We start from the raw sequence: 24026 nt of genomic DNA, 5'->3' as shown, positions 1-24026 counted from the left end.
CACAAACAGCGAATCAACAGGAATCCATGATTCAGAATGAACAGGAATCCATGATGCTCATCATCTCATCTGGCTCAGGCCTGCGATGCTGAAGCTACAGTACACTCCAGACCTCATCCTGTTTCAAATGTAAAAACTTTATTGATCTAATAGAAGGAATCCATGATACGCCTCATGCTCATCCACTTCATGTTGCTCATGCCCATGTTGCTGAAGTTCTTGTACTCTCCAGGCCTCATGTACATCATGCGGCCCCTGTAGCGAGGCTGCTCGTACATCAACCAGTGGCCCTCCATCACGTTGCAGGACTGGCAGTCAGACATGCGGTAGCGCTCCATCATATTGTCACAGTCGTCCGTCAGCTCGTGCATCTGGCCTCCGAAGTTCTCTCTCTCGTAGATCTTCATCCTGTAGTTACCTCTGTACTGTAGGGGAACATTAGCACATGAACCAGCACCGCCCTCTCCCCCGCGTTGGAGAGAAATACATTCACATCTATCATGTTATTTCACTTTCAGAACATTTGAGGAACTGTGTGTGTTTGTGTGATTGGGTTTATCTCTTCATAGGAACCACGTCCAACTAGCAGAGGAAGTGATGTGGATGTTGTATTTACCATGGGGATCATGCGGCAGGACCTAATGCAGTCGCTCATGCCCATACGCTGGTAGTCGGGGTACTCTCCCCTCCTCACAAAGTACTGGTTGCCCATGTAGTTGGAGCGGTCGTAGACCATGAAGCAGCCGCTCTCCACCCTGCAGGAGTTGCAGCGGGTCAGGAAGGAGTTGAGCTCAGAGCAGTCGCTGCTGGTCTCATAGGAACGGCCCTGGAAGTTCCTGTCCTCGTAGAAGATGATCTGTAAGAAAAACATTCAACACAATTGTCATTATAGTGTTTTTCTCTTTTCCCCCAGTTCAATGTTGATGAGCACTTGTGCACTTGGGATGTGTACTAACCTTGCCCAAAGTCATGATGATTTTGTTGTGTGTGAGTGTGTATGGAGGTATGATGATATTAAGCCTGGATATAGCTAATGCTCTGTCCTTGTGTACTTTTATACTACGCTCCAGATTCAAATAATCAACACCCCTATTGTCCAAAGCACTGAGTGGGCAGTATGGCCAACTGTATTCACAGCCATGGGAGCGGCATTCACTATTGTGTTCAATTGTGACGAGGGATCAAATCTATGTATTGTATCTTTTGAATGGGAGAGAAATAGAAAATTCTACAGACCCGATTACATGATCGACAATATATCAAACAGCACGTGATGTTGCGTTTGGTTTCCAGTTTGACCTTTGTGCAGAAAGTTAACATGAGAGCAAATTCAATCTGAGTTTATTGTATAGCCCTAAACGACTTTGAGGAACCCATGGTTAGTGAAAGCAAGGAAAACAAATTGAGATGATTAAGTGTTGACCTAGAGGAGGAAGCTCCATTGTTACCTCCGCCCCAGCGACTGCGCAGGGAGAGGGGTAATGTTTTTGGTGACGTGCGTGCGTGCGTGGCGTGCATTTGTTTGTGTGTGTAATTGTTGGCAGGTTTACGCAAAAACTACTGGACTGATTTTTATGAAACTCGGTGGAAGGGTGTAGCATGGTCTAACTTAGAACCCATTAAATGATGGAGCAGATCCAAAGTACAGGTTGGGTCCACAGGCCGCCCAAACATGGCCGGCCATTCACCTCCATTCATTTTTTGAGCCAGGATTACGCAAAAAAAAACTACATGACCGAATTTCCTGAAACTCGGTGGAGGGGTGAAGGGTCAACTCAAGCCTTCTGTACACTGTACGACTGTAAAAATCTTAGATCGGGGATCCCTTCCCACTGTACGACCGGGACTCCGTCTCAAGACCATAAGACGTGTGTATTCACACTATGTGATTTGAATTCACACTATACGATTTCTGTCAGCCACGATTACGCCTACGATTCATCTTGGCTAAACTTCTATGTGATCTGCGATCTACGACGAAAATATCTGACATGCCAGATATTTTGTCGGGAGGTCGTAGCCTCGTCGTAGAACGTCGTAGCAATGAATCGCAGATCGTACACCTTCTCACACTGTGAGAGGAATAGTATGAGGAATAGTAGTAGTGATCGGAGCCTTCTTCCTATTGAAGTCCATCACCATCTCCCTGTTTTTTCTACATTGAGCTGCAACCCAGATAGCAAGCGGATGTGTAATAATTCTGGGCCGTATATGGGCCGGAACTAAGCCACAAGGGCCAGATCTGGCCTGTATATGGCCCAGATCCGCTTGCTATCTGGTAAGTGATTAGTTTGCACCTCAGCAAAGTCCTCCATCATACCATCTGCTGTCCTCCTCTGACACATCCAGCAACAGCAGAGTCAGCAGAGAATTTCTGCAGATGGCATGTCTCTGGGTTGTATCTGAAGTCTGATGTATAGTATATGCACTGTACTTTAGATTGCTATTCTTGCACTTTGCCTTCAGCACTAGATTATGCTCTTAGTCATTTGTTTTAGAAAGAAGATGCACTTGTGAGTTCTGGCAAGTAGTAGTACATTGGCTTTTCCTACATTAAATGCAATTATTGTTAGTCGCTTTGGATAAAAGTGTCAGCTAAATGACTGTAATGTAATGTAATGTATAGAGTGTGAACAGGAAGGGAGCCAGGACACATCCTTGTGGGGCCCCTGTGATGCTGACCGCTCACTCTGACACACAGACCTGAAGCCTCACATATTGAGGTCTGCTGTCAAATAGACATAAGGGCCATATGGTGCTGAAGGCACTTGAGAAATCAAAGAACATGATCCTGTCCAGATGGGACTGGGCCCACATAGGTAGATGATGGCGTCATCCACTGTAGGGGAGAATGCTGCACCTTATATGTAGGGCAGTGGTTCTCAATCTTTTTTGAGCTCAAAAGCTTTTTGGGCTTTTTGAGCTGAACCCCTGTCATAGTTCAAAAAATGAAGGACCCCCGACCCCACCTCCCCACACCAATATTATTTAGTATATAAGAAGCCATAAAAGTAATTTCTATATACAGTAGGACCCCACTTATCCGAACCCAACGGGACCGAAGGTCGTTCGTATCTCTGAAATGTCCGGATGACTGAAACTTATGTTAAAATGCACCACATTCAATAAGTGGTATACTTGTTTCATATAGACTCATAATAGACCAATAAATACCCTTAATTACTTGTGAAAATGCATCAAAATTGCAATCAAATAGCCAACTAAACCCATACAACCTAGCCTATAATAGACATACAGTAGCCTAAAATAACCGAATTTCCACCTGAGTGCGTGCTATGATCAGTACTTTATTCTCAAATGAGGCGTAGCCTACGCTGCATCGATAGGCTACTGTATTCACAGAACAACATGGTATAGCCTAAAAACAACCCAACATTAGAACAATTAGAGCAAATGATAATCAATAAATAAATAAATGAAATGACAGACAAGTTGTAGTGTCTTAGGCTATCGTAGCCTAAAAGAAAGTCTCTAAAACAACCGATGTAGGCTAACGTGGCCTAGGCTGTAGGCTATTATTTAACAAATACAGTAGGCCTAGTAGACTAATCTACATGCTCACAACACGTCTGTGTTCCTGAAGTCCATTAACTGGGAACGAAAAATGACTCGATGCTCCTCTGCTTCAGGTTGCTGACGCGCTTTCTGGCTACCAAGGAATGCAGCTCTCGCGCAGCAGACTCGTTTGCGTTTTGCGCTCGACATTAGAGTAACAAAGAAATGAAACGTGACAGTAGGCTACAGCCTACAGGCAACATGTAGGTCTACATACAGTTCTGTTTTTATTCACAGTAGGGTACAGTACTGTAATCAAAATCCCACCAGTAACCAGATAGAAGGCTAAAAAAAAAAGTTTTTTAAGCCTGTCCGGTAGACCGGGAGGTTCGGATCTCTGAAGTTCGGATGAGTGGGGTCCTACTGTACATACTGTAGGCCAGTTTCAAGCTTTTTTCAACCACACTTTTTTTTTCGCACCACAAAAGGTACAAATTTTGCGCATTTTTAGATAGATGGGCCAACTTAGAAGCCATTAAATTTGGGAGCAGATCTGAATCATGGGGCAGGTCCACGAGTCGCCCAAACACGGAATTGAAACGGCCATACGGTGTATCTCGACACGGGAAGGTCACAGAGACACGGGGTTTGGACTGACATAAAGCTCTCGACCTAACAAATGCAGCAGTACCAAACATGTCCTGCTGGCACACACGTGCGCATGCATAGAATCATGAGATGCATTCATGGGCGGAGGTCTGTGCTCTCTGCACCATTTCAAGTTTTTATGTGTTTGCTTATAGGACATTGGTAAAGTGGGCATGCCAAAAAGGTGACAAGAGTTGTAGAGTAACTGATTAAACTCCTATCAGACCTGAATTGCTAACAACAGGTCTGATTTCATGATTAGGATAATAATAATAATAATAATAATAATAACTGAGAATACTTTGTAAAGAAAGATAAGAAAATTGGTGAAATAAGATGTTTAAAACATTTATTACAAACCAACCGCATTTAGAGGTAATATGTTTAATAAGAATCGGTGATGCGTCTGATGGAGCTGAACTTCATGTTATCATATCCCATCTCTCGGAGGTTCTTGTACTCTCCAGGCCTCAGGTACATCATCCGGCCCCGGTAGTGGGGCTGCTCGTACATGACCCAGTGGCCCTCCATCACGTTGCAGGACTGGCAGTCGGACATGCGGTAACGCTCCTGGATGGAATCACAGTCATCCATGAGCTCGCTCATCTGGCCCTCGAAGTTCTCTCTCTCGTAGATCCTCATCCTGTATGCACCGGTGTACTGGAATGGAAGACAACAAAAGAATCATAATTCACAACTGATTTACTATCATTTAAAAGCCATTTTGTTTAATTTAATGATACCTATTACATTCAAACTGTTTTATCAACTGTGAAAGGAACAACAACAAAACGTTATTTGAGAGGTTGATTGAACCAAGTTAGTTCTACAGCAATGACTATGGAATGTGTTCTTTTTAAAAGACTTTTTCACCTGTAACTTGAACAACTGAAACATGCCTTACACTCTTCCTTCTGGGATGGTTGAGTCGGGCACAGGGTCAGCGCCCCTGGGTGTTAATATGAGCTACCATCTATGCTAAGTGCCATGCTCAAGGGCACAATGGGAATCATTGAGAATTCCTCCAGCAGCCCACCTGGCACCAGACAAACCCCTTATCGAGAGGCCTGCCTCAGTACCCAAACCAGGGAGCTCTCGGCCACTGGTCCGAGACTCTAACCACCACGAGCTAACGCCCGATTCGGCGTGTACCCCAGCTTACCGAGGGGATCATGCGGCAGGAGCGGATGCAGTCGTTGAAGCCCATCATGCGCTGGTACTCGGAGTACTCCCCCCTCCTCAGGAGGTACTGCTGACCCGTGTAGTTGGGCCGATCGTAGACCATGAAGCAGCCGCTCTCCACCCGGATGGAGTTGCAGCGGCTCAGGTGGGAGGTCATGTCGGCGCAGTCGCTGCTGCACTCATAGGAGCGGCCCTGGAAGTTCCTGTCCTCGTAGAAGATGATCTGCAGGATGAACGACAGACACACAGACAGTACTCGCTCTCTGATGTCAGAGTTTAAGAAACAAAAATAAATGAAATGCATTGCCAGGCTTCGTCTAATCCTATTATTTTTCAGCCATGATTGAATCATATCAGTCTAATGCATCTTGCAAGACAATGCAATGCAGGGATAATGATCTGGCATGTACAGTGAGCTAGAATTATCACATATATTTTTGTTTTTTTGTTTTTTACAGATGCAATGCATTATTTGGTAAATGTTTTCCCGTTTGTAGGCCAAACGATGTATGGTGCACAGATCACGATCCTAATTACCTTTCCATTCATGGTCACGTTATTTTGATTCCTGTCGTTCTCCTCACTGTCCTGCTGCCTTTTATGCTTGATGTGACGCCAATAGAATGGCCGCCCAGCTGTATAAATGGCTGAGTCAGCTGAGTAGCACAGCTGTCAGTAGTGTTTTATACTGTCCATCAAAGCTTTGCAGACTGCAATGAGGGTGGATATGGGGGCCCTGCTAGGGGACTGATGGGGCCCGATGGGGACAGGGTTTTGCACTGCTCAACTGGTGTGGTCAACCATCCCAACTTCAGGCGCAAAATGCATTTAATTTTCATTTCATTTCAGTTTATTTGAGAAGGGACAATGCATATCAGTCAACAACAAATGTAAATACACCAGATTTAGCCGGGAGGCTGATTTTCATCTGTGGTCCCTGTTATAAATAGGCATCTATTACACAGCAGTGCAAAGAGACTGGACAATTGGCAACTGAACTAATTTTACCTTTGTGATTGTTATTCATTCACATTTTGCGTAAACTATTTCAAACTTAAGTTGTGACCCTTTATAATAACTATCCCTTTGTAAGCTATTTGTAGCCCTTAATGCCTTACTTTTGTACCTAAAGTTCGGTGTGTCCTTCCAATGTGACTAAGCACCATTCAATAGCAAGAGCTACTGAACAGAACCCCATCATGTGAAGTCATCACGCCCTGTTCTTTGTTTTGGGCTCGATGTGCTCTCATTGTTTTGAACAGAAGACGGACTTTCTCGATGTACAAAAGTAACACAGTTGAATCTATCAAATGCTCTTGCACTGGCACAAATTATTGAATTACAGACAACTGAGAATAGGAAATCAAAAGTTAATAAACTTCACTATTTCATGAGCATAAATTCAAGCTAATCATGCATTGATGACATACTAGGTAAAAGCTGGTTTTGATTGATTGTATCTTTAATGTAAGATTACTGGATGTGTCTTTTGGGTACAAAATATAATTTTTCAATGATTCAGATGGCATGTGCATGGCTGAGGTAATGGGCCATTGGTGATTTTTTTCATTGACCAAAGGGGGGGGGGGGGGCAGAATGGGTGCAAACAAATGTCTGAATATGTTTTATTGCATGCTGCAATCTGTTTATTGTTGACTGCACCACGACATCTTAACATTCAGTGAGTTTAGAACGTAGTATGTCCATTATCCTTTTCATCTAACCCATACATGAGCAACTCTGTCTGTCTGTATCTCTGTCTGTGTCCATTTTCCTTGGACAACGTTGGCCTGAAAGCATTCATATTTGGCACAGGTGCCGGGCCCGGCAGGAGCCCAGGGTAGACAGTGACAATTACTGGTATATCATTTTGAGTGACCATTCAGTTGGGACTTAGGCTCTGGAGCAAAATACATTTGTCCCTTCATTCTCTATGGCCCCGGGTTGGTGAATCTTGAGTTCTAGGGGGGCGAAGGGCATCTAGTGGACTAAACAGCCAATCACTGATGGTGTGCTCCAACAGGTATCAGAACTAGTGGAATTAAATCTCATCATGTTGAACTTGACCGTGTCCATGTCTCTGAAGACCCTGTACTCTCAGGCCACATGCATACCATCCTGTTCTAAGTTTTAAAAACTTTATTGATCTAATAGATACGCCATCAATCCATGATACGCGTCGTCCACTTCATGTTGCTCATGTCCATGTTGCTGAAGTTCCTGTACTCTACAGGTACATCATCCTGTCTCTGTAGTGCTCTTACATCAGCCAGTGACCCTATTTTTCCTTAGTGTACTACATACTAGTACATACTTCCATATAAATAGTTGATATTTATAAATCTCACTCTGTAGTGGAGCTGTACTTCATACTCACTAGGGAGATATATATTCTTTAGTTATTCTGTATCAAGTACTTTCAATTACACGTTAATGCTGTGTCAATCGTGATACTTTATGAATATGAACTACCCTGCCCATGATGATGGTTTAGTTGGGTATAGATGAGCTAACCGTTTTCTGTCTCCCCTAGTGTCTCTCTCTCTCCCTCCTATCCTCTAACCAGGTCCAGTGTCAGCTGCGGAGCTGTGGATATCGTAGTATTTAGTACACACACACACACACGTACACACAGACACACATCAGTCCACATCCGGCTTAGGCCTGGACCTGATGCTCTTAGCCTTTCTTGCTCCGAAAATGTAATTTAATGTTATTTATTGTTCTTTAAATGTTCTTAGCCATTAGACAAATATATTCCAGGAGCTTGCCCCAGGTTGCCTGTTTCAATATCTGTGTGGTCTGTATGGCTCTATGTGCTACTAACCCTGCTCTGCCTTCCCTCTGCCTTCCCTCTCCCTAGTGCCTCTCTCTCTCCCTCCTATCTTCTAACCAGGTCCAGTGGACGCCCCACTGTCACCAGCAGACCTCCCGAAGTCCGATAGATACCCCTGTGTCTGCTGTGGATGATGTAGCATGTCCGTAGAATATTCTCTCTCCTATGATGCTCTTAGCCTCTCTCACTCTGAAATGTAATTTAATGCAATGTATTGCTTTATAAATGTTCTTAGCCGGTAGACAAACATACTCCTGGAGCTTGCTCGATCGCCTTGTTGAGAGGGGTCAGGGAAGAATTTTTACAGCTCACTTATCTGGCCCCCGGGTGATTACTGTTTTTTTTGCTTCCCTCTGGAATATGTAGAGAGTGGGTCGTATGCCCACCTCCCTTGTTCTCTGTAAAGCGCATTGTGTTGCCTCTGGGTATGAAATGCGCTATACAAATAAAGCTTTGATTGATTGATTGAAGTGGAACAGTTTATTGTGCCATCCAGTTCGAGATCAACCAGTACTTAATCTTCATCTCCAGAGTAGCTTGCACCTTTGTTTGAAATCAGCAGCAGGCCCACGTGGGCTCTTTATTCATCACTCACTCACACCTCACTGAGTAACCATTATACAAACAAAACAAGGTCATTGGGTTTTAAGGTCAAGCTAATGTCAGAATTAACACAAAATGTGATCAAAACATCTCATTAATGTCATTTCTGTGTAATTTCAGTATTCTTGTGAAAATGTGGAATAATCCTAAAACTATTTCCACATTATCAAACTGTGAAGTTCAATCTCAATGGGTATATTTAAATTGAAACATGTTCTAAGGTAATGCAACGTTAATCCAGATCAAAAAAAGGAAAATTGTCCAGTTTGGAAAACAAAACGCAAATCTTTTTTTCTTTTTTCCTTTTTTTTTTGTCCACAGTAACTCTAGTGCAAAATGTGACGAACAGTATGTCACCTCATAGAGCTGCCGTGTGCCACAATATAAAATGATGACTCAGAGGTTTCTGCACAATGCATACAGAGATGCTATGGCTGTGCGATGTAAAAAAGCATGTATAAAAGGGACTGGCGGACGATGTTGAAACGATGCATCCGAGAATCCTTCACCGTCAACATGACTATGGGAAAAGTAAGCGCCCCCTCTGATCCACGTCTGTCTGTGGGCGATCATCTGTTTAGTCTGCGACTCTATGAGCACAGAAATGTCTTCACTAATGACGTGATTCCCTGCAGATCATCTTCTACGAGGACAGGAACTTCCAGGGCCGTTCCTATGAGACCAGCAGCGACTGCTCTGAGCTCAACTCCTTCCTGACCCGCTGCAACTCCTGCAGGGTGGAGAGCGGCTGCTTCATGGTCTACGACCGCTCCAACTACATGGGCAACCAGTACTTTGTGAGGAGGGGAGAGTACCCCGACTACCAGCGTATGGGCATGAGTGACTGCATTAGGTCCTGCCGCATGATCCCCATGGTAAATACAACATCCACATCACTTCCTCTGCTAGTTGGATGTGGTTCCTATGAAGAGATAAACCCAATCACACAAACACACACAGTTCCTCAAATGTTCTGAAAGTGAAATAACATGATAGATGTGAATGTATTTCTCTCCAACGCGGGGGAGAGGGCGGTGCTGGTTCATGTGCTAATGTTTCCCTACAGTACAGAGGTTCCTACAGGATGAAGATCTACGAGAGAGAGAACTTCGGAGGCCAGATGCACGAGCTGACGGACGACTGTGACAATATGATGGAGCGCTACCGCATGTCTGACTGCCAGTCCTGCAACGTGATGGAGGGCCACTGGTTGATGTACGAGCAGCCTCGCTACAGGGGCCGCATGATGTACATGAGGCCTGGAGAGTACAAGAACTTCAGCAACATGGGCATGAGCAACATGAAGTGGATGAGCATGAGGCGTATCATGGATTCCTTCTATTAGATCAATAAAGTTTTAAAAATTACTTTCTGGTGTCAATTCTTAAGATTTAATAATGGTCTCTCCTATGTTTTACTTTTAGTTGCCGTTATGAGACACCAGGGTTAAAGAGCGGGTTGTTTTCTGTCTGCTGAACACAATACTTGAGGTGGTGTTCAGAGATAAAGTTTTGTTTAAAAGAAATTTGGTGGATGGGAGACGGAATAGCAAGTGTGTCACTATGACAACCTTTTAGGGGTGTACGTCAACAGTCCCTGGAGCGGACGGGGTCGTGAGGTCATGGCTGGATAAGCTTATAGTGACTCAGCGGACAGAGAGGATCCTCTAGGGGAGAATTCCATACAAGGATACAGATTAGATTAGTGGTAACCTACAGTATTTCAACAAATGAAATGTCATTTTTCTGTAGCTTTATCAACCTGTTATTAAACACATATCAATGATCCATATACACAACTAATAAATAAATAATTTCAGTGATGATAATGACTAGATCGATTAGTTGTACTTGTACACAACAGTTACTGACCAGCAAAGGGTATTTAAGTCAGATTGATATACTGTATCATGATTCTCACTGAATTTCTCCGAAGTAATGATTCTAAATAGTGTGAAGAACTACAAATGCAAAACAAATACCGTGGAAGACAAAACTTCGGCAGCGTTGGTGTAGTCCATAGAGAAATGTAAAAAGAAGCACTTGAATTAGATATATACAGTAGTTTATTCCATATGTCATTGACAGCTGACAAATGGATTTCTGAATTGCCGTCAGTGGGTCTGTATAACATTCCCTTCACTGTTCCAGCACTTCTTTGATACTGTACAGAGACATTTGATTGGAACAAAGAGAAATCAAACATGTCCAAACAATTTGGCTGATATGCAACCAGACTCATTTAGTTATCAAAGGCTTTTCACACTCTGCACATTTAGTTTATAGATAAATACTTGGTGTTGGTGACAGAAAGAGTTTATACTCTGCATCAAAATGGGGAAGGTAAGAGGATAGCTAGTCTACTTTAGAAAGTTATGAAGTATAATGAATTCTAGAAATGGCAGAACTGAACGTGCAGTTTTTGGTTGGAAAAGTAACTTTGGCCCTTGTAATACTGTGATTAAGTAGCATATTTGTCTCTTATTGCTGAAGAAAACAAACTTTTGTATTAACATGAATTTAGAAATTCACAAACTGAAATGCCACTTAAAGCTTTTTATTTGTGGTGAGTTCACTTGTCACGGTGTTATCTCCCTCCAATCGTAGATCACGTTTTTCGAGGAGAAGAACTTCCAGGGTCGTTGCTATGACTGCGGCGCCGACTGCGCCGACCTGCATTCCTACTTCAGCCGCTGTAACTCCGTCAGGGTGGAGAGCGGCTGCTGGGTTCTATACGAGAGACCCAACTACAGCGGGTACCAGTACGTTCTGACCCGGGGGGAGTACCCGGAGTACCAGCAGTGGCTCGGCTTCAACGAAAATATCACGTCTTGTCGATGGGTCAAAAATGTAAGATACTAGTGCTCGCCAGCTGCCAAACTCTTATATGAGTTTGAGTTTTATTAGGACAACTTGCATCATGTTCACACAGGAGAAATTATATGTCCTATTACAATTTTAAAATTCAATACAAATAAACAGTAGAAAATACAGTACAGTAGTATGCAAAGAAAACTTTAAAGGGGGACTTTCATCTACTCATGCACAATAACTGAAATCAATCCCATTCATATTCAAATCGAGGTATTACCTTTGAATGTCCAATATCTCTGTAATAGAATCGTGTTAAGATCAACATGGTTGTTTTTCTCTGTTGTTTAACCCTCTAGGTCTCTGGCAGCAGCGTTTGGAAGCTGAGACTCTATGAGAGGTCAGATTTCGGGGGTCAGATGGTGGAGTGGGCAGAGGACTGCCCGTCCGTCTATGAGGCCTTCAAGTTCCGGGAGGTGTACTCAAGCAGGGTGATGCACGGCGCCTGGGTCTTCTTCGAGCTGCCCAGCTACAGGGGGAGGCAGTACTTCCTGGAACGGGGCGAGTACCACCAGCACTCCGACTGGGGCGCTGGCTCGCCTGGCGTGGGCTCCTTCCGTAGGATCACAGAGTTCTAGAGTCCTCAAACCCTGATTGGGCTCAGAGTTCTAGAGTCCTCACACCCTGATTGGGCTCAGAGTTCTAGAGTCCTCACACCCTGATTGGGCTCAGAGTTCTAGAGTCCTCACATCCTGATTGGGTTCAGAGTTCTAGAGTCCTCAAACCCTGATTGGGCTCAGAGACCAAGAGGGGTGTGTGGTCTAGTCCCCAAGCCTTCTTGTGCCTGTAGTCCAAATGAATAAAGGATGAGCAAAAAAGCTTTATGAGTTTACTTGAGTTTGTGAAAGGTCTGTTAAGCATAAGAGATAAATAAGCAGAGCAGTCACATTAATAGAGCTTACATTTATACATTTATAGAGAAACCTCTACTATGAATATGTACGATTGGTCAAGCAAATCTTGGGGGGGGAGGGGGTCAATAATTCCATCATGTAATACAGTAAGACAGATTTTTTTAAACCTTTATTTAACCAGGTAAAGAAGCTTGAGATCAAAGAACTCTTTTTCGAGCAACACCTGACCAAACCAGATTTATGAAAGTGTTAATGGCAAGCCAGGGATGTTGGGGATTGACAGCATGAACAGAGCTGATTGGCCATCAAGCGCCCACAAGAGTGTTCCCATTGGCTGGGCCTGCTAAATGTCCTCAATGTTCTGCAGGCTGCAGCTTTATAATAAATAATCGATGCAGTCAGGACACTGCCTCCATGTTCTAAATACAGCCTACTTAGTTCCCCCCAATAATTTATGATCGTGGATAATAATAATAATGATTGTGATGTGTGTTCATGTGAATGTGATGTAAACCGTGCGTTCCAGCGTGGACTCAAGCTGAATCAGATGTTTTTTTTGTTATACTAACCATAATCCTAACCACTTAGTTATTTGATTTGTGCCCATCCATTAAACTGAAACTTGAATCATAAGTTGAAAAGACTTTTTCATTACAGCACAGAGCTATACAGTATATGCCTGGTGGGCTCCGTTGGTAGAGACTTTTAATCTCCGTCTCGTCATAGGTTGAAGCCTCATGTTGGGTCCAGCAAAGCATATCATAGTTCACGGTACCCATGATGTATCATATATATATAAGTCCTGACTTTTTGTCATTACCTATGCTTGGAGTCATTGGCGCAGTATCACCCCCTCCTGATGTCATATATATATAACAAATATGCCAGATTTATTTATTTATTATTAATTCAAATCATTGTGCTGTGTGAGTATAGAAAATATCTCATAATGAACTACTTTATGCAGACCTAATTGTTTTATCCATGGCATATTTTGAAAGGATGCGAGCCCAGACCAAAGTATTTGATTTGGAACAAATGGCCTCTGCTACCCTTGTTTATTTAGTCAGCAAACTGTTTTACTGCATCCAGTGAGTTTGGGACGATTTGCACTTTTCATCAGCCTTTGTTTGGTGATTGAGATTCAGTTCTCCAGAACACGGCGATGAGCCTGGACACATAGGAGACCTGAATCGCTGGTTGAATTACCTGATTCAAAGAGTGTGAACCATTGGCTTGCTTTTATTGTTCTTGGGCTGTATACAGAGAATATTGGTGTAGCCTAGTCTAATGTTTTATGTACAGAGTCTGACTATTACTGAAATGAATCATGGGAAATCTAAGCTCTTCCATAGTGTTACTCATGACCCATCATGGTTAAATAACCGCGTCCCCAAGTCCAGGATTAGAGGTTTTCAGATACAGAACAACTAAAGATTGATGATGAATCGACATTCATTTGATAAAGTAAATCATGTTCTGGAATCATTCTTCAAAGGGTCAGCATTTATACAGGAATAGACATTAAACTTTGTATAAAGCAAACGTATAGTCAGTGTGGTTAGCCTTTAGATAATAATAATTTTATAAATAATTTGAAATTTTACTCTGACTTCTATCAGAGCTTTTTCTTTGACAATTTCTTTTACTTGTACTGTAACTGTTACTTGAGTATGGAGATAGTGTACTCATCTGAGATAGTGTACTCCACGGCCACGTCTGACCACCAGGGAGTCAAGAGTGAGTGAGTACACTGGTCCATTTGCACTCGTACACTTCTCCACGGAACTTACTCATCTTTGTAGTGGTTTGGGGAAATAGTACGGGGGTATTGCATATTTAAAGGGGCCGCAAGGATTTTGTACTGGTCGGTGGTGTCCGACTGATTGTGGTGGGCAGGTCTGGGCCAAAAATGCCAGGGCCGTTTTTTTGTCCCAGTCCAGCGCTGGAGTGCGCACCCTTCCGTGGGCCCCCTCCCCCGCATCCAGGCGCTCTAGACCCTCTGTCAGGGTTCAGGGATAATAAACAAGGGCACACACCAAAAGCTGGGACACCTTTTCCCCTCTACTTCCTCCTAAAGATTCCTTTTCCACAAATAAATGTTTGATAGCTTACCGATTGATCGTCTCTCATTAGAAAAGGCAAATTCTTCAATTCATCACCAACAACAGATTGAAATAGTTTTTTTGTGTGAGAACGATCTTGAGCAGTGAGAATGAATATGATGTGTTTACGACAGGTTTGTGTTGACGATGAGGGGGAGGTACCAGGGATAGAGCTGGTGATCACATGTGCCCTCGCAGCCACTGACGTTGCAGCTGGCAGAGGTGTATCCGTGTATCACAGAGAACATTCAGGAAGACACAATATACTCGAACAGCCCCATCATCAATGCAACAGGGGGGATCGCGGTTGGAATGGGTGGGGGCAGCGGGGGTAGAGGGTCATCGTTTGATTGAGGTGGGGGGGTGGGGGGGGGTGGTAGCAGCTGGTGGGCCCAGCTAAAGCCGCCTAGATAAAAGGGGTGTTAACCCCAGTGATGATTCAGGGGGATCTGCCAGGGGTATTGTCCTGTGGTGGCAGCCTGTGCCACTGATTGCCAAGATAACACTGTGCAGCTGGATAACCCCGACCTGGCCGGCCACTACCCAGCCTTCATGGGCTGACGGCTCCGCATCCTCATCACTGTATGACACTTTAGCCCTTTAAATACTACCACGTCACCGGCTACATTTTACAAACATCTAAAAAATATTTTAAAATAAAAAATATATATATCTCAAAAATCAAAAAAACAAAACAACACTTCCTGAAGGCTGAGAAACTGTGCATTCTAGTATTGTAGGGAAAATCAAATTAATATTCAGAATGTTGTCACTTTACTTAAAGGGCTAAAGGGCGCAAAGCATAATTTTTACCCACTCTGCTAATGTAGCCTACTGTACTTGCAGGTTTAACCTCAGTAGTACTATTTCATGTCCTACTCCCTCTCCATCCCCTCTTCCCCTGTAACTCCTCCTCCTACCCACATGGTTACCGCCCGTAGCCATCTCCGCTCGCTCTCCCCTACTGACCTTTCCTCTGCTGTCACCTCCGCCCTCCCCGCCCCTGAATCTTTCTCTCTCCTACCGTCTGATACTGCCACTGATCTTCTCCTCTCTACTCTTTCCTCTTCTCTGGACAATCTCTGTCCCCTCACCTCCAGGCCTGCACGCCCAACTCCACCTGCCCCATGGCTGTCGGACTCAGTGCGTACTGATAGACGGAGCCTCAGAATAGCTGAGCGTAAATGGAGGAAAGGCAAGCTCCCAGAGGACCTTCTTAATTTCCAATCTCTTCTTTCCACATTCTCCTCCTCTCTGTCTGCTGCTAAAGCTGCTTTCTTCCGCTCTAAAATCCTAACCTCTGCTTCCAATCCTAAAAAACTCTTTGAAACCTTCTCTTCACTACTCCAGCCCCCACCTCTTACTCCCAACTCCTCCCTTCTCCCTGATGATTTCGCCAACTTCTTTGACAAGAAAGTTAACGATATCAGATCCTCTTTCCCCCCTCCCCCGGTCAACGCTCCGCGCACGAAACTCACCCCCCCACCCTCTCTCCCCTCCCTGCTCCCCCCCTCCTCTCCACGCCCCACCTTATCCCACTTTTCTCCCCTCTCCCCCAACGAGGCCCTCAACCTTGTAACATCTAACTGCCCCACCACGTGCTCCCTAGACCCTGTTCCCTCGACTCTCCTTCAGTCTGTTGCACCCGAACTCCTTCCCTTCCTTACTCACCTCATCAATGCATCTCTTGTATCAGGATGCTTTCCCTCTGCTTTCAAGACTGCCAGAGTCACCCCCCTCCTAAAGAAACCATCTCTTGACCCCTCTGATGTCAAAAACTACAGACCGGTTTCCCTTCTATCCTTTCTATCCAAAACACTTGAACGTGCTATCTTTAACCAACTGTCTTCGTACCTCCACCAGAACGACCTCCTAGATCCCCACCAATCCGGGTTCAAGGCTGGCCACTCGACAGAGACCGCCCTCCTTGCAGTAACAGAGTCACTCCATGCCGCAAGAGCGAACTCTCTCTCCTCTGTCCTGATACTCCTAGACCTGTCAGCAGCATTTGATACGGTAGACCACCAGATCCTCCTCTCCACCCTCGAAGAGAAAGGCATCGATGGCTCTGCACACTCCCTGTTTGCATCCTACCTGACGGGCCGCTTCTACCAGGTGACATGGAGAGGGTCGACGTTGGAACCGCGTAGTCTGACTACGGGGGTTCCACAAGGATCTGTCCTGGGTCCTCTCCTGTTTTCCCTCTACACTACATCTCTGGGCTCATTCGCTCGCATGGCTTCACCTATCACTGCTATGCCGATGACACCCAACTGGTTCTGTCATTTCCCCCTTCTGATACAAAAGTGGAGACACGCATAGCTGGGTGCTTGGCTGACATCTCGGAGTGGATGACGACACATCACCTCAAGCTCAATCTGGACAAGACTGAGCTCCTGTTCCTCCCGGGGAAGGGCTGTCCGCACCGGGACCTGGCCATCACCATTGAAGACACAGTGGTGACCCCAACTCGGACTGCGAGGAATCTGGGTGTGACCCTGGATGACCAACTGTCATTTTCCTCACATGTCACATCCGTCACACGTTCCTGCAGATTCATGCTCTACAACATCAGGAGGATTCGCCCTTTCCTCACTAATGAAATGGCGCAGGTATTCATCCAGGCCCTGGTCATCTCCCGCCTGGACTACTGCAACTCCCTCCTCGCTGGGGCACCGGCGTCAGCCATTAAACCTCTGGAACTTGTCCAGAAAGAAATTCTCCCACACAACTTCCCTCCTACGTTCCCTACACTGGCTCCCTGTAGCGGCTCGCATCCAGTTTAAAACTCTGGCGCTAACCTACAGGGCAATGAAAGGAACAGCCCCCCCCTACCTCCAGGCCATGGTCAAACCCTACACCCCCTCCCGACCGCTACGCTCTGCTACCTCAGGGCGACTGGTTGCCCCGTCACTCCGCGGCTCCTGCGGTCGATCGGTCGACACGGTCACGGCTCTTCTCTGTCCTGGCCCCGCAGTGGTGGAATGAACTGCCCACTGATGTCAGGACAGCAGAGTCGCTGCCCATCTTTCGTCGCAGGCTCAAAACTCATCTCTTCAAGAAGTACTACAACAATCCTCCCACCTAAGCACTTATTGTATTATATTATATTGCACTGTACTTTAGATTGTGATTCTTGCACTTTGCCTTCAGCACTAGATTATGCTCTTAGTCACTTGTTTTAGAAAGGAGATGCACTTGTGAGTTCTGGCAAGTAGTAGTACATTGGCTCTTCCTACGTTAAATGCAATTATTGTTAGTCGCTTTGGATAAAAGCGTGTGCTAAATGACTGTAATGTAATGTAATGTAATGTAGTTCACAAACTGAAACATCATCTGTAAAGCTGAACCTTGTATGATATTGAGAAAGAATTAGCTGAAAACAGACAGCATTGATACAGAAGCAGTTAAATGATTATTAATTGATGAACTGTATATACATATTTGACGATACAATATTTCAGCTTACTGCAAATTGCACTAACAAACTGGTTTCTCTTTGATGAACAGGCCAACAAAAAGTCAAGCCTTATTGGATCCAATTCTCCTGAAACAATCACATCCCAGTTTATACATCGACAGTACCTCCAGCAGAGGGCGCTGTGATCACTGGAGAAGGTCTTGGATGGAAAAGACTGTACTGCACTTGCTAGGAATGACCAGCAGAGGGGAGTATCTCACCAGGCCATGTTAATGTAACAATGTGGTTGTAAGGGCAACTGCACTCAGACGACGAAAGGCTCAAGACCAGGCCAACTACATTCACACACACACACACACACACACACACACACACACACACACACACACACACACACACACACACACACACACACAACTCATAGTTCTCTCTGTCTCCCCTGCAGATTAAAATCCCTTTGATCCTAGCCTCTTGAGTAGTCTACAGTAGTCTACAGTAGTCTACAGTGTGAGCAGCCCCATGCAGCAAGGCCTAACAGCACATTAGTCATTCTATCAGTCAGTGCCGTGTGTTAACTACAGTAGTAGACTGTCTCAGACCACATCCGGTCATGAGTTCATTTCATTAACTTTTCTGAGAAGGAGAAGAAATTGCTGTACATCACATTCTTAAGTGCCCTATGACCTTTTGGCACACAGCTTGAAATGAGGAAATGAGACATGCTGAGGAATGAGACTTTTCACTCCAGCCAGAGAGAACTGTAGCTACTGTAGCTGGCTGTGGCTCAGGAAGTCAAGCGGGTCGTCCAATAATTGTATGGTTGGCGGTTCGAATCCTGGTTCCACACGTCAAAGTGTCCTTGGGCAAGACACTGAACCCCAAATTGCTCCCAACGAGCAGGCTAGCACCCTGCATGGCAGCTGCTGCCATTGATGGGTGAATGAGAGGCCATTGTAAAGGGTGGCAGTCCATTTACCATTTTTACCCTAGTCAAGCTAATAGGTCAATGGAAAATTTCTACTGTCACCATCCAAAGGCAACATTCTGAGAGCACAAGAAATAGATCCAGGGTGTTCTAGAAGTAGGCTAGGTCATCACAAGAGAAGTCTGCCCTGAGGGAGAGAAAGACGCACGGAGGATTACCGGCACGTTGCCTCATACCTATATCCCATAGGAAGGACCCGGTTATGTAATCCCATTCTCCAACCCGAAGAGGAGACTGGTCGGCCATCTTCCCCCGTCAGCTTCATCTGATGCAAGCACTGATAGATCCAATTAAATGTTATATAATGGTATGATTAACATTCTGCGAATGGTGCTGTGGTATCTAATGTCGTAATTTGGCCCCAAGTTCTCGTGTGCGATGTTATGTAAGGTTATGTCATGAACGGGCCCTCTTTTAAGTATGTGATAGGCTAGGCCTACAATTAAGGAGTGAGTGAGCAAGCGCTTGGTTCTGATGTGAACATGTCTGTTTTGATAATGTTGCAGCAGACGAGTAGTCGATGCAGAGAGAGAGAGAGAGAGAGAGAGAGGGGAAGGGGTGAGAGTGTGAGGAGGGGTCATGGGTCACAGGGGAGGAGACGGGAGAACAATGCCCACTCTGTAACCAGCACACGACACAGCTGGGCTGCAGAGGGAGTCAGCGCCATGAGACCCTGCTCTGTTGTGCTAATCTGCTCTCTGTTTTTGTCCACTTTTACCCCCCACCCCCACCCCAAGACAGTATCTTGCCAAATACAGTATAATCATTCCTCTATGCGTCCAGTTCGCATGGGGAAACGATTCTCTCTCTCTCTCTCTCTCTCTCTCTCTCTCCTTCTCCCCTGCAGGAAGACTTCATATAAATCATGTATTAAACTATATATAGACAGTAGTCTTACATTGAAAGGATATATATATATATATATATATATATATATATATATATATATATATATATATATATATATATATATATATATAGTCTTACATTGAAGCAGATCTTGAAGATTCCTCTGCCAGTGGTGCAGCATTCTCCACTCCAAGAAGAGTTTTGTCTATCGGGTCACCAGGAAGGGTCCAATTAGGGGTCGTCTCAAATTTCTTTATATTTTGGACAATTTGTGTGAAAATGTTTTTCTGTCTCGATTTGTCCTGTTCCACATTGGATGCAAAATCTTCCATTGATTTTCTGGTGACCAGTTTGGTAAATGTAGGTTACTGGGTCTGTATCTAGTTATTACGGCTTGTCTTTCTATTGGGTTTTTTATATTGAGGAAATATGGGGCCAATTGAATCTCTATCAAGTAATCTGTAGCATTCTAATTTATTAATTGATTGGATTTGTTTTCCTCTCTCTATCTCACTCTCTGTTTTTTTCTCTCTCTCTGTTTCTCTCTCTCTGTCTCTCTCTCTCTCTATCTCTCTCTTGCTCTCTCTCTCTCTCTCTCTCTCCCCCCCCCCTCTCTCTCTCTCTCTCTATCTCTCTCTCTTGCTCTCTCTCTCTCTCTCTCTCTCTCTCTATCTCTCTCTCCCAGCCTACTCCTGGTGAGGATTTAAATAGTCAAGTCATATCAAATGTAACTCCAAGTGCTGAACACTAAAAGATTTTCTCCTGACTCTGTGACCCAGGAAAACTCAAGTGTAATGATCCCTTTAGAGTCGAATATAAAACCATTATCCTGAAACGGATCATTTTCAAACATAATAAATTCTTATATGAGTTTGACTAAGCCTCAACAGGAAGGAAGCCGTTATCATAGAGCTGTTCTATGCGCATGATAGCCAGGTAGAGACGGAGCAGACAGGAACTTTGGGTAATCAATGACAGGCAGGTCCCCCATGCTTGCTTACCTCAGCAGACTGAACGGACCTCTTCAGTTAAGCAACATCCCTGTTATCTTTCTAAACAGGCATATATGCTGGTCAGCACACAAACAAGCACTGTCCTGTCCTTTGATTGGCCATTAGGCAGAACGAAGGATGCCAAAACAATGACTGTAAAAGCTTACGCTGCCATCGAGGCCCTGAGGTCCAGACCAGATTCTGAGACCCAATCAAGACATTATGGCCCGATGATCATTTAATCAATGTCAGTTGGATTGCAGGCCTAATCTTTTTCCATATCTCTTGCATTACAGTTAACAAGCAAACAACAAGGGGAACTCCCTCTATTATGCAATCTCTCACGAGCTGATTATATAGAGCCCCTCCCCCAATATAGAGCCCCTCCCCCTGTCCTCTCCTCTCTATACCCTGGCAGTTGGCCCTAGTCCTGTCCTTGCTCTGGAGCCTGTATCACGTCTTACTGAGACCATCGACCCCCAGAGACTCATTCAAATGTCATAGTGATTCCGATATCCTCCGTGTCTGTGGAGCAGTCTCCACCAGTTACGCTAAAATATGACTGTGGCGTGCCAGGCGGACGGCGGCGTGCCAGGCGGACGTCACAGGGAACTTTATCATCGCCTGTCAAGAAGAAATCGTGTCTTTTTCTCTGAAGCACCCACACACTTTTAACAAGAAGATAAAGCACAGGTTTCACCAGAGACGCCAAAGCAATAAACATCCCAAACAGCCTCTAACTGTGGTCGGTCGATTGCATATAGTGATTTAATTAGTTTTTGAACCATTGCGTCATTGAATGCGTCATGTATCGGGTGTACAAGACAATCGAGTGACTCACAGCGTAGGCCTACTCGTATTTGGCAGTCACTTATCACAACAGTATATTCCTCTGTAGGAGAATGAGTGGTCTATATTTTCCAATTAACAGCTACAGCTCTCCAGGTTATGAACGACCTCGATGTATTGATTGCCCCGATACATGTAGTCAGGGGGGGGGTCGCTAGCTCGGGGCGTCACCGCGGCCCACCCGGGCACCAGAGCACTTGGGCACACCCGCCTGGAAGCTGGCCTATTTGAAAGAGTGGATTATTGCCCAGCGTTGAGATCATCACACGGAGGGTGACAGACACACACGCCTACCGTAACAAACCGATAACATCGAACATTAGCGCACAGTTCAAAGTGCAATGTCATCAGAGTGGGGCAATGAAATAAATAGAAACCCCAGATGTGCTTGATTGAGTTACGGGACGATGGCGTGGGAAATACGGTAGGTGTGTTGTGGATCTGTCAGTTCCATGGCTCCTGGACAACCACAACTCAGCACCCATGCCCATGTCCAGTTCTCTCTTCTCCTCTCTCTCTCTCTCTCTCTCTCTCTCTCTCTCTCTCTCTCCAGCACTGGGGTTCAACCTCTCCTCTGCTTTGCATCAGCCGTAGGCCAGTGTGATGGCAAGAGAATATAAATGAACACGGCCATTGCATAAGTATGCATGAGAGAGCATTCAGTGTAGGTAGAGTGTAACCGAGCACGTCAGAGGGAAATATGAGCAGTATTGTCATGGATGGATGGGACACTGCCTCTTGTTCAATGCCTGCAGTGCTTCGTTGCGTAAGACACTCACCCACCATTCTTTGCTTGTGGAGAATGTGAATGTGAATCTAGAACATGCGCCACTCTGCCTATAGGGGAAGGAGCAGCCTTCGTGATTCATACCATTTGAGTTATCAAACGAGCGTATCAGATAACTTTGAGAAACCACTCCCTATCATACCATATCAAAATGGCTGCTTCAGTGTCTCAACCGCTGTTCGATGTTGTTGTGTCACCAATGGAAGAGGATGGGATTTGATGCACTCAACTCTAAAGCAGCAGTAACATTGAAGAGCCACAGAGGTCAGTGACTAACATGGAAGACTGACCACAGAGGTCACTGACTAACATGGAAGACTGACCACAGAGGTCAGTGACTAACATGGAAGACTGACCACAGAGGTCACTGACTAACATGGAAGACTGACCACAGAGGTCACTGACTAACATGGAAGACTGACCACAGGGGTCACTCACAGTAACATGGAAGACTGACCAGAGAGGTCACTGACTAACATGGAAGACTGACCCCAGAGGTCACTGACTAACATGGAAGACTGACCACAGAGGTCACTGACTAACATGGAAGACTGACCACAGAGGTCACTGACTAACATGTAAGACTGACCACAGAGGTCACTGACTAACATGGAAGACTGGCCAGAGGTCACTGACTAACATAGAAGACTGACCAGAGGTCACTGACAGTAACATGGAAGACTGACCACAGAGGTCACTGACTAACATAGAAGACTGATCAGAGAGGTCAGTGACTAACATGGAAGACTGACCAGAGAGGTCAGTGACTAACATGGAAGACTGACCACAGAGGTCACTGACTAACATGGAAGACTGACCACAGAGGTCACTGACTAACATGGAATACTGACCACAGAGGTCACTGACTAACATGGAAGACTGACCACAGAGGTCACTGATTTGTGTTGGAAGTGGAAGAACCCTATAGGGAGAGAGTCAAACATGTTCCAATCCCCTGTTCAAAGACAATATCAGCTGTGGAATAGAATGATGGTGAGGAAAGTGAAGTGTATCAAGGTCACTAGCTCCCATTTACAGCCAACAAATACAGTAATATGCATATGACTATAGAGATTAAGAGATTATGTCTATTTACACTTCAGTAATGAGATTAGGAGACGCTCAACAGACAGTTGATGGGATTACCAAATGTATCTCTCAGAGGGAGGGTAGGATGTGTACGAGCTTCTAGTCAGTGGTCTAGTGAATTCCCATGCAGTATTTTTGCACCATATCACTGGTGTGATTCTGACTGACACACAGTGACATTCAATCTGTCTCACTCCTTATCAGTCTGGAGCAATGTGACAATGCAATGAGTCATCTGAGCCCCTCACCACACACACACACACACACACAGACACTTACACACACACACACACACACACACACACACACACACACACACACAGGCACATACACAGACACTTACACACACAGACACACACACACACACACACACACACACAGACACTTACACACACATACACACACACACACACAGGCACACATACACACACACACACACA

General features: G+C 44.9%; 4 protein-coding genes across 4 annotated transcripts; 2 read left to right on the top strand and 2 right to left on the bottom strand.

Moving 5' to 3' along the window:
* Window positions 1–146: 146 nt before the first annotated feature.
* LOC311316280 (gamma-crystallin M3-like) lies at window positions 147–871 on the bottom strand (the record flags this gene model as incomplete). Its single annotated transcript, XM_084447121.1, has 2 exons — window positions 147–425; window positions 617–871. The coding sequence occupies 2 exons, from the start codon at window positions 869–871 to the stop codon at window positions 147–149; spliced, it is 534 nt and encodes a 177-aa protein (XP_084303247.1).
* A 3677-nt stretch (window positions 872–4548) lies between these two features.
* Window positions 4549–5895, bottom strand: LOC311316282 (gamma-crystallin M3-like; the record flags this gene model as incomplete). Its single annotated transcript, XM_084447123.1, has 3 exons — window positions 4549–4824; window positions 5327–5569; window positions 5884–5895. The coding sequence occupies 3 exons, from the start codon at window positions 5893–5895 to the stop codon at window positions 4549–4551; spliced, it is 531 nt and encodes a 176-aa protein (XP_084303249.1).
* A 3406-nt stretch (window positions 5896–9301) lies between these two features.
* LOC311316281 (gamma-crystallin M3-like) lies at window positions 9302–10130 on the top strand (the record flags this gene model as incomplete). The annotated part of the gene is made up of 3 exons (XM_084447122.1): window positions 9302–9316; window positions 9421–9660; window positions 9852–10130. 3 exons carry the CDS (start codon window positions 9302–9304, stop codon window positions 10128–10130), a joined length of 534 nt encoding a protein of 177 aa, XP_084303248.1.
* Window positions 10131–11118: 988 nt separating this feature from the next.
* On the top strand, window positions 11119–12233 carry LOC311315810 (gamma-crystallin M2-like; the record flags this gene model as incomplete). The annotated part of the gene is made up of 3 exons (XM_084446508.1): window positions 11119–11127; window positions 11392–11645; window positions 11966–12233. 3 exons carry the CDS (start codon window positions 11119–11121, stop codon window positions 12231–12233), a joined length of 531 nt encoding a protein of 176 aa, XP_084302634.1.
* Between the last annotated feature and the right edge of the window lie 11793 nt (window positions 12234–24026).

This window comes from Borostomias antarcticus (assembly GCF_949987555.1).
Source record: "Borostomias antarcticus genome assembly, chromosome: 12".
Taxonomy (NCBI): Eukaryota; Metazoa; Chordata; class Actinopteri; order Stomiiformes; family Stomiidae; genus Borostomias; species Borostomias antarcticus.
The sequence above is the reverse complement of the archived record's forward strand: the minus strand, read 5'-3'. Positions and strand labels throughout refer to the sequence as shown.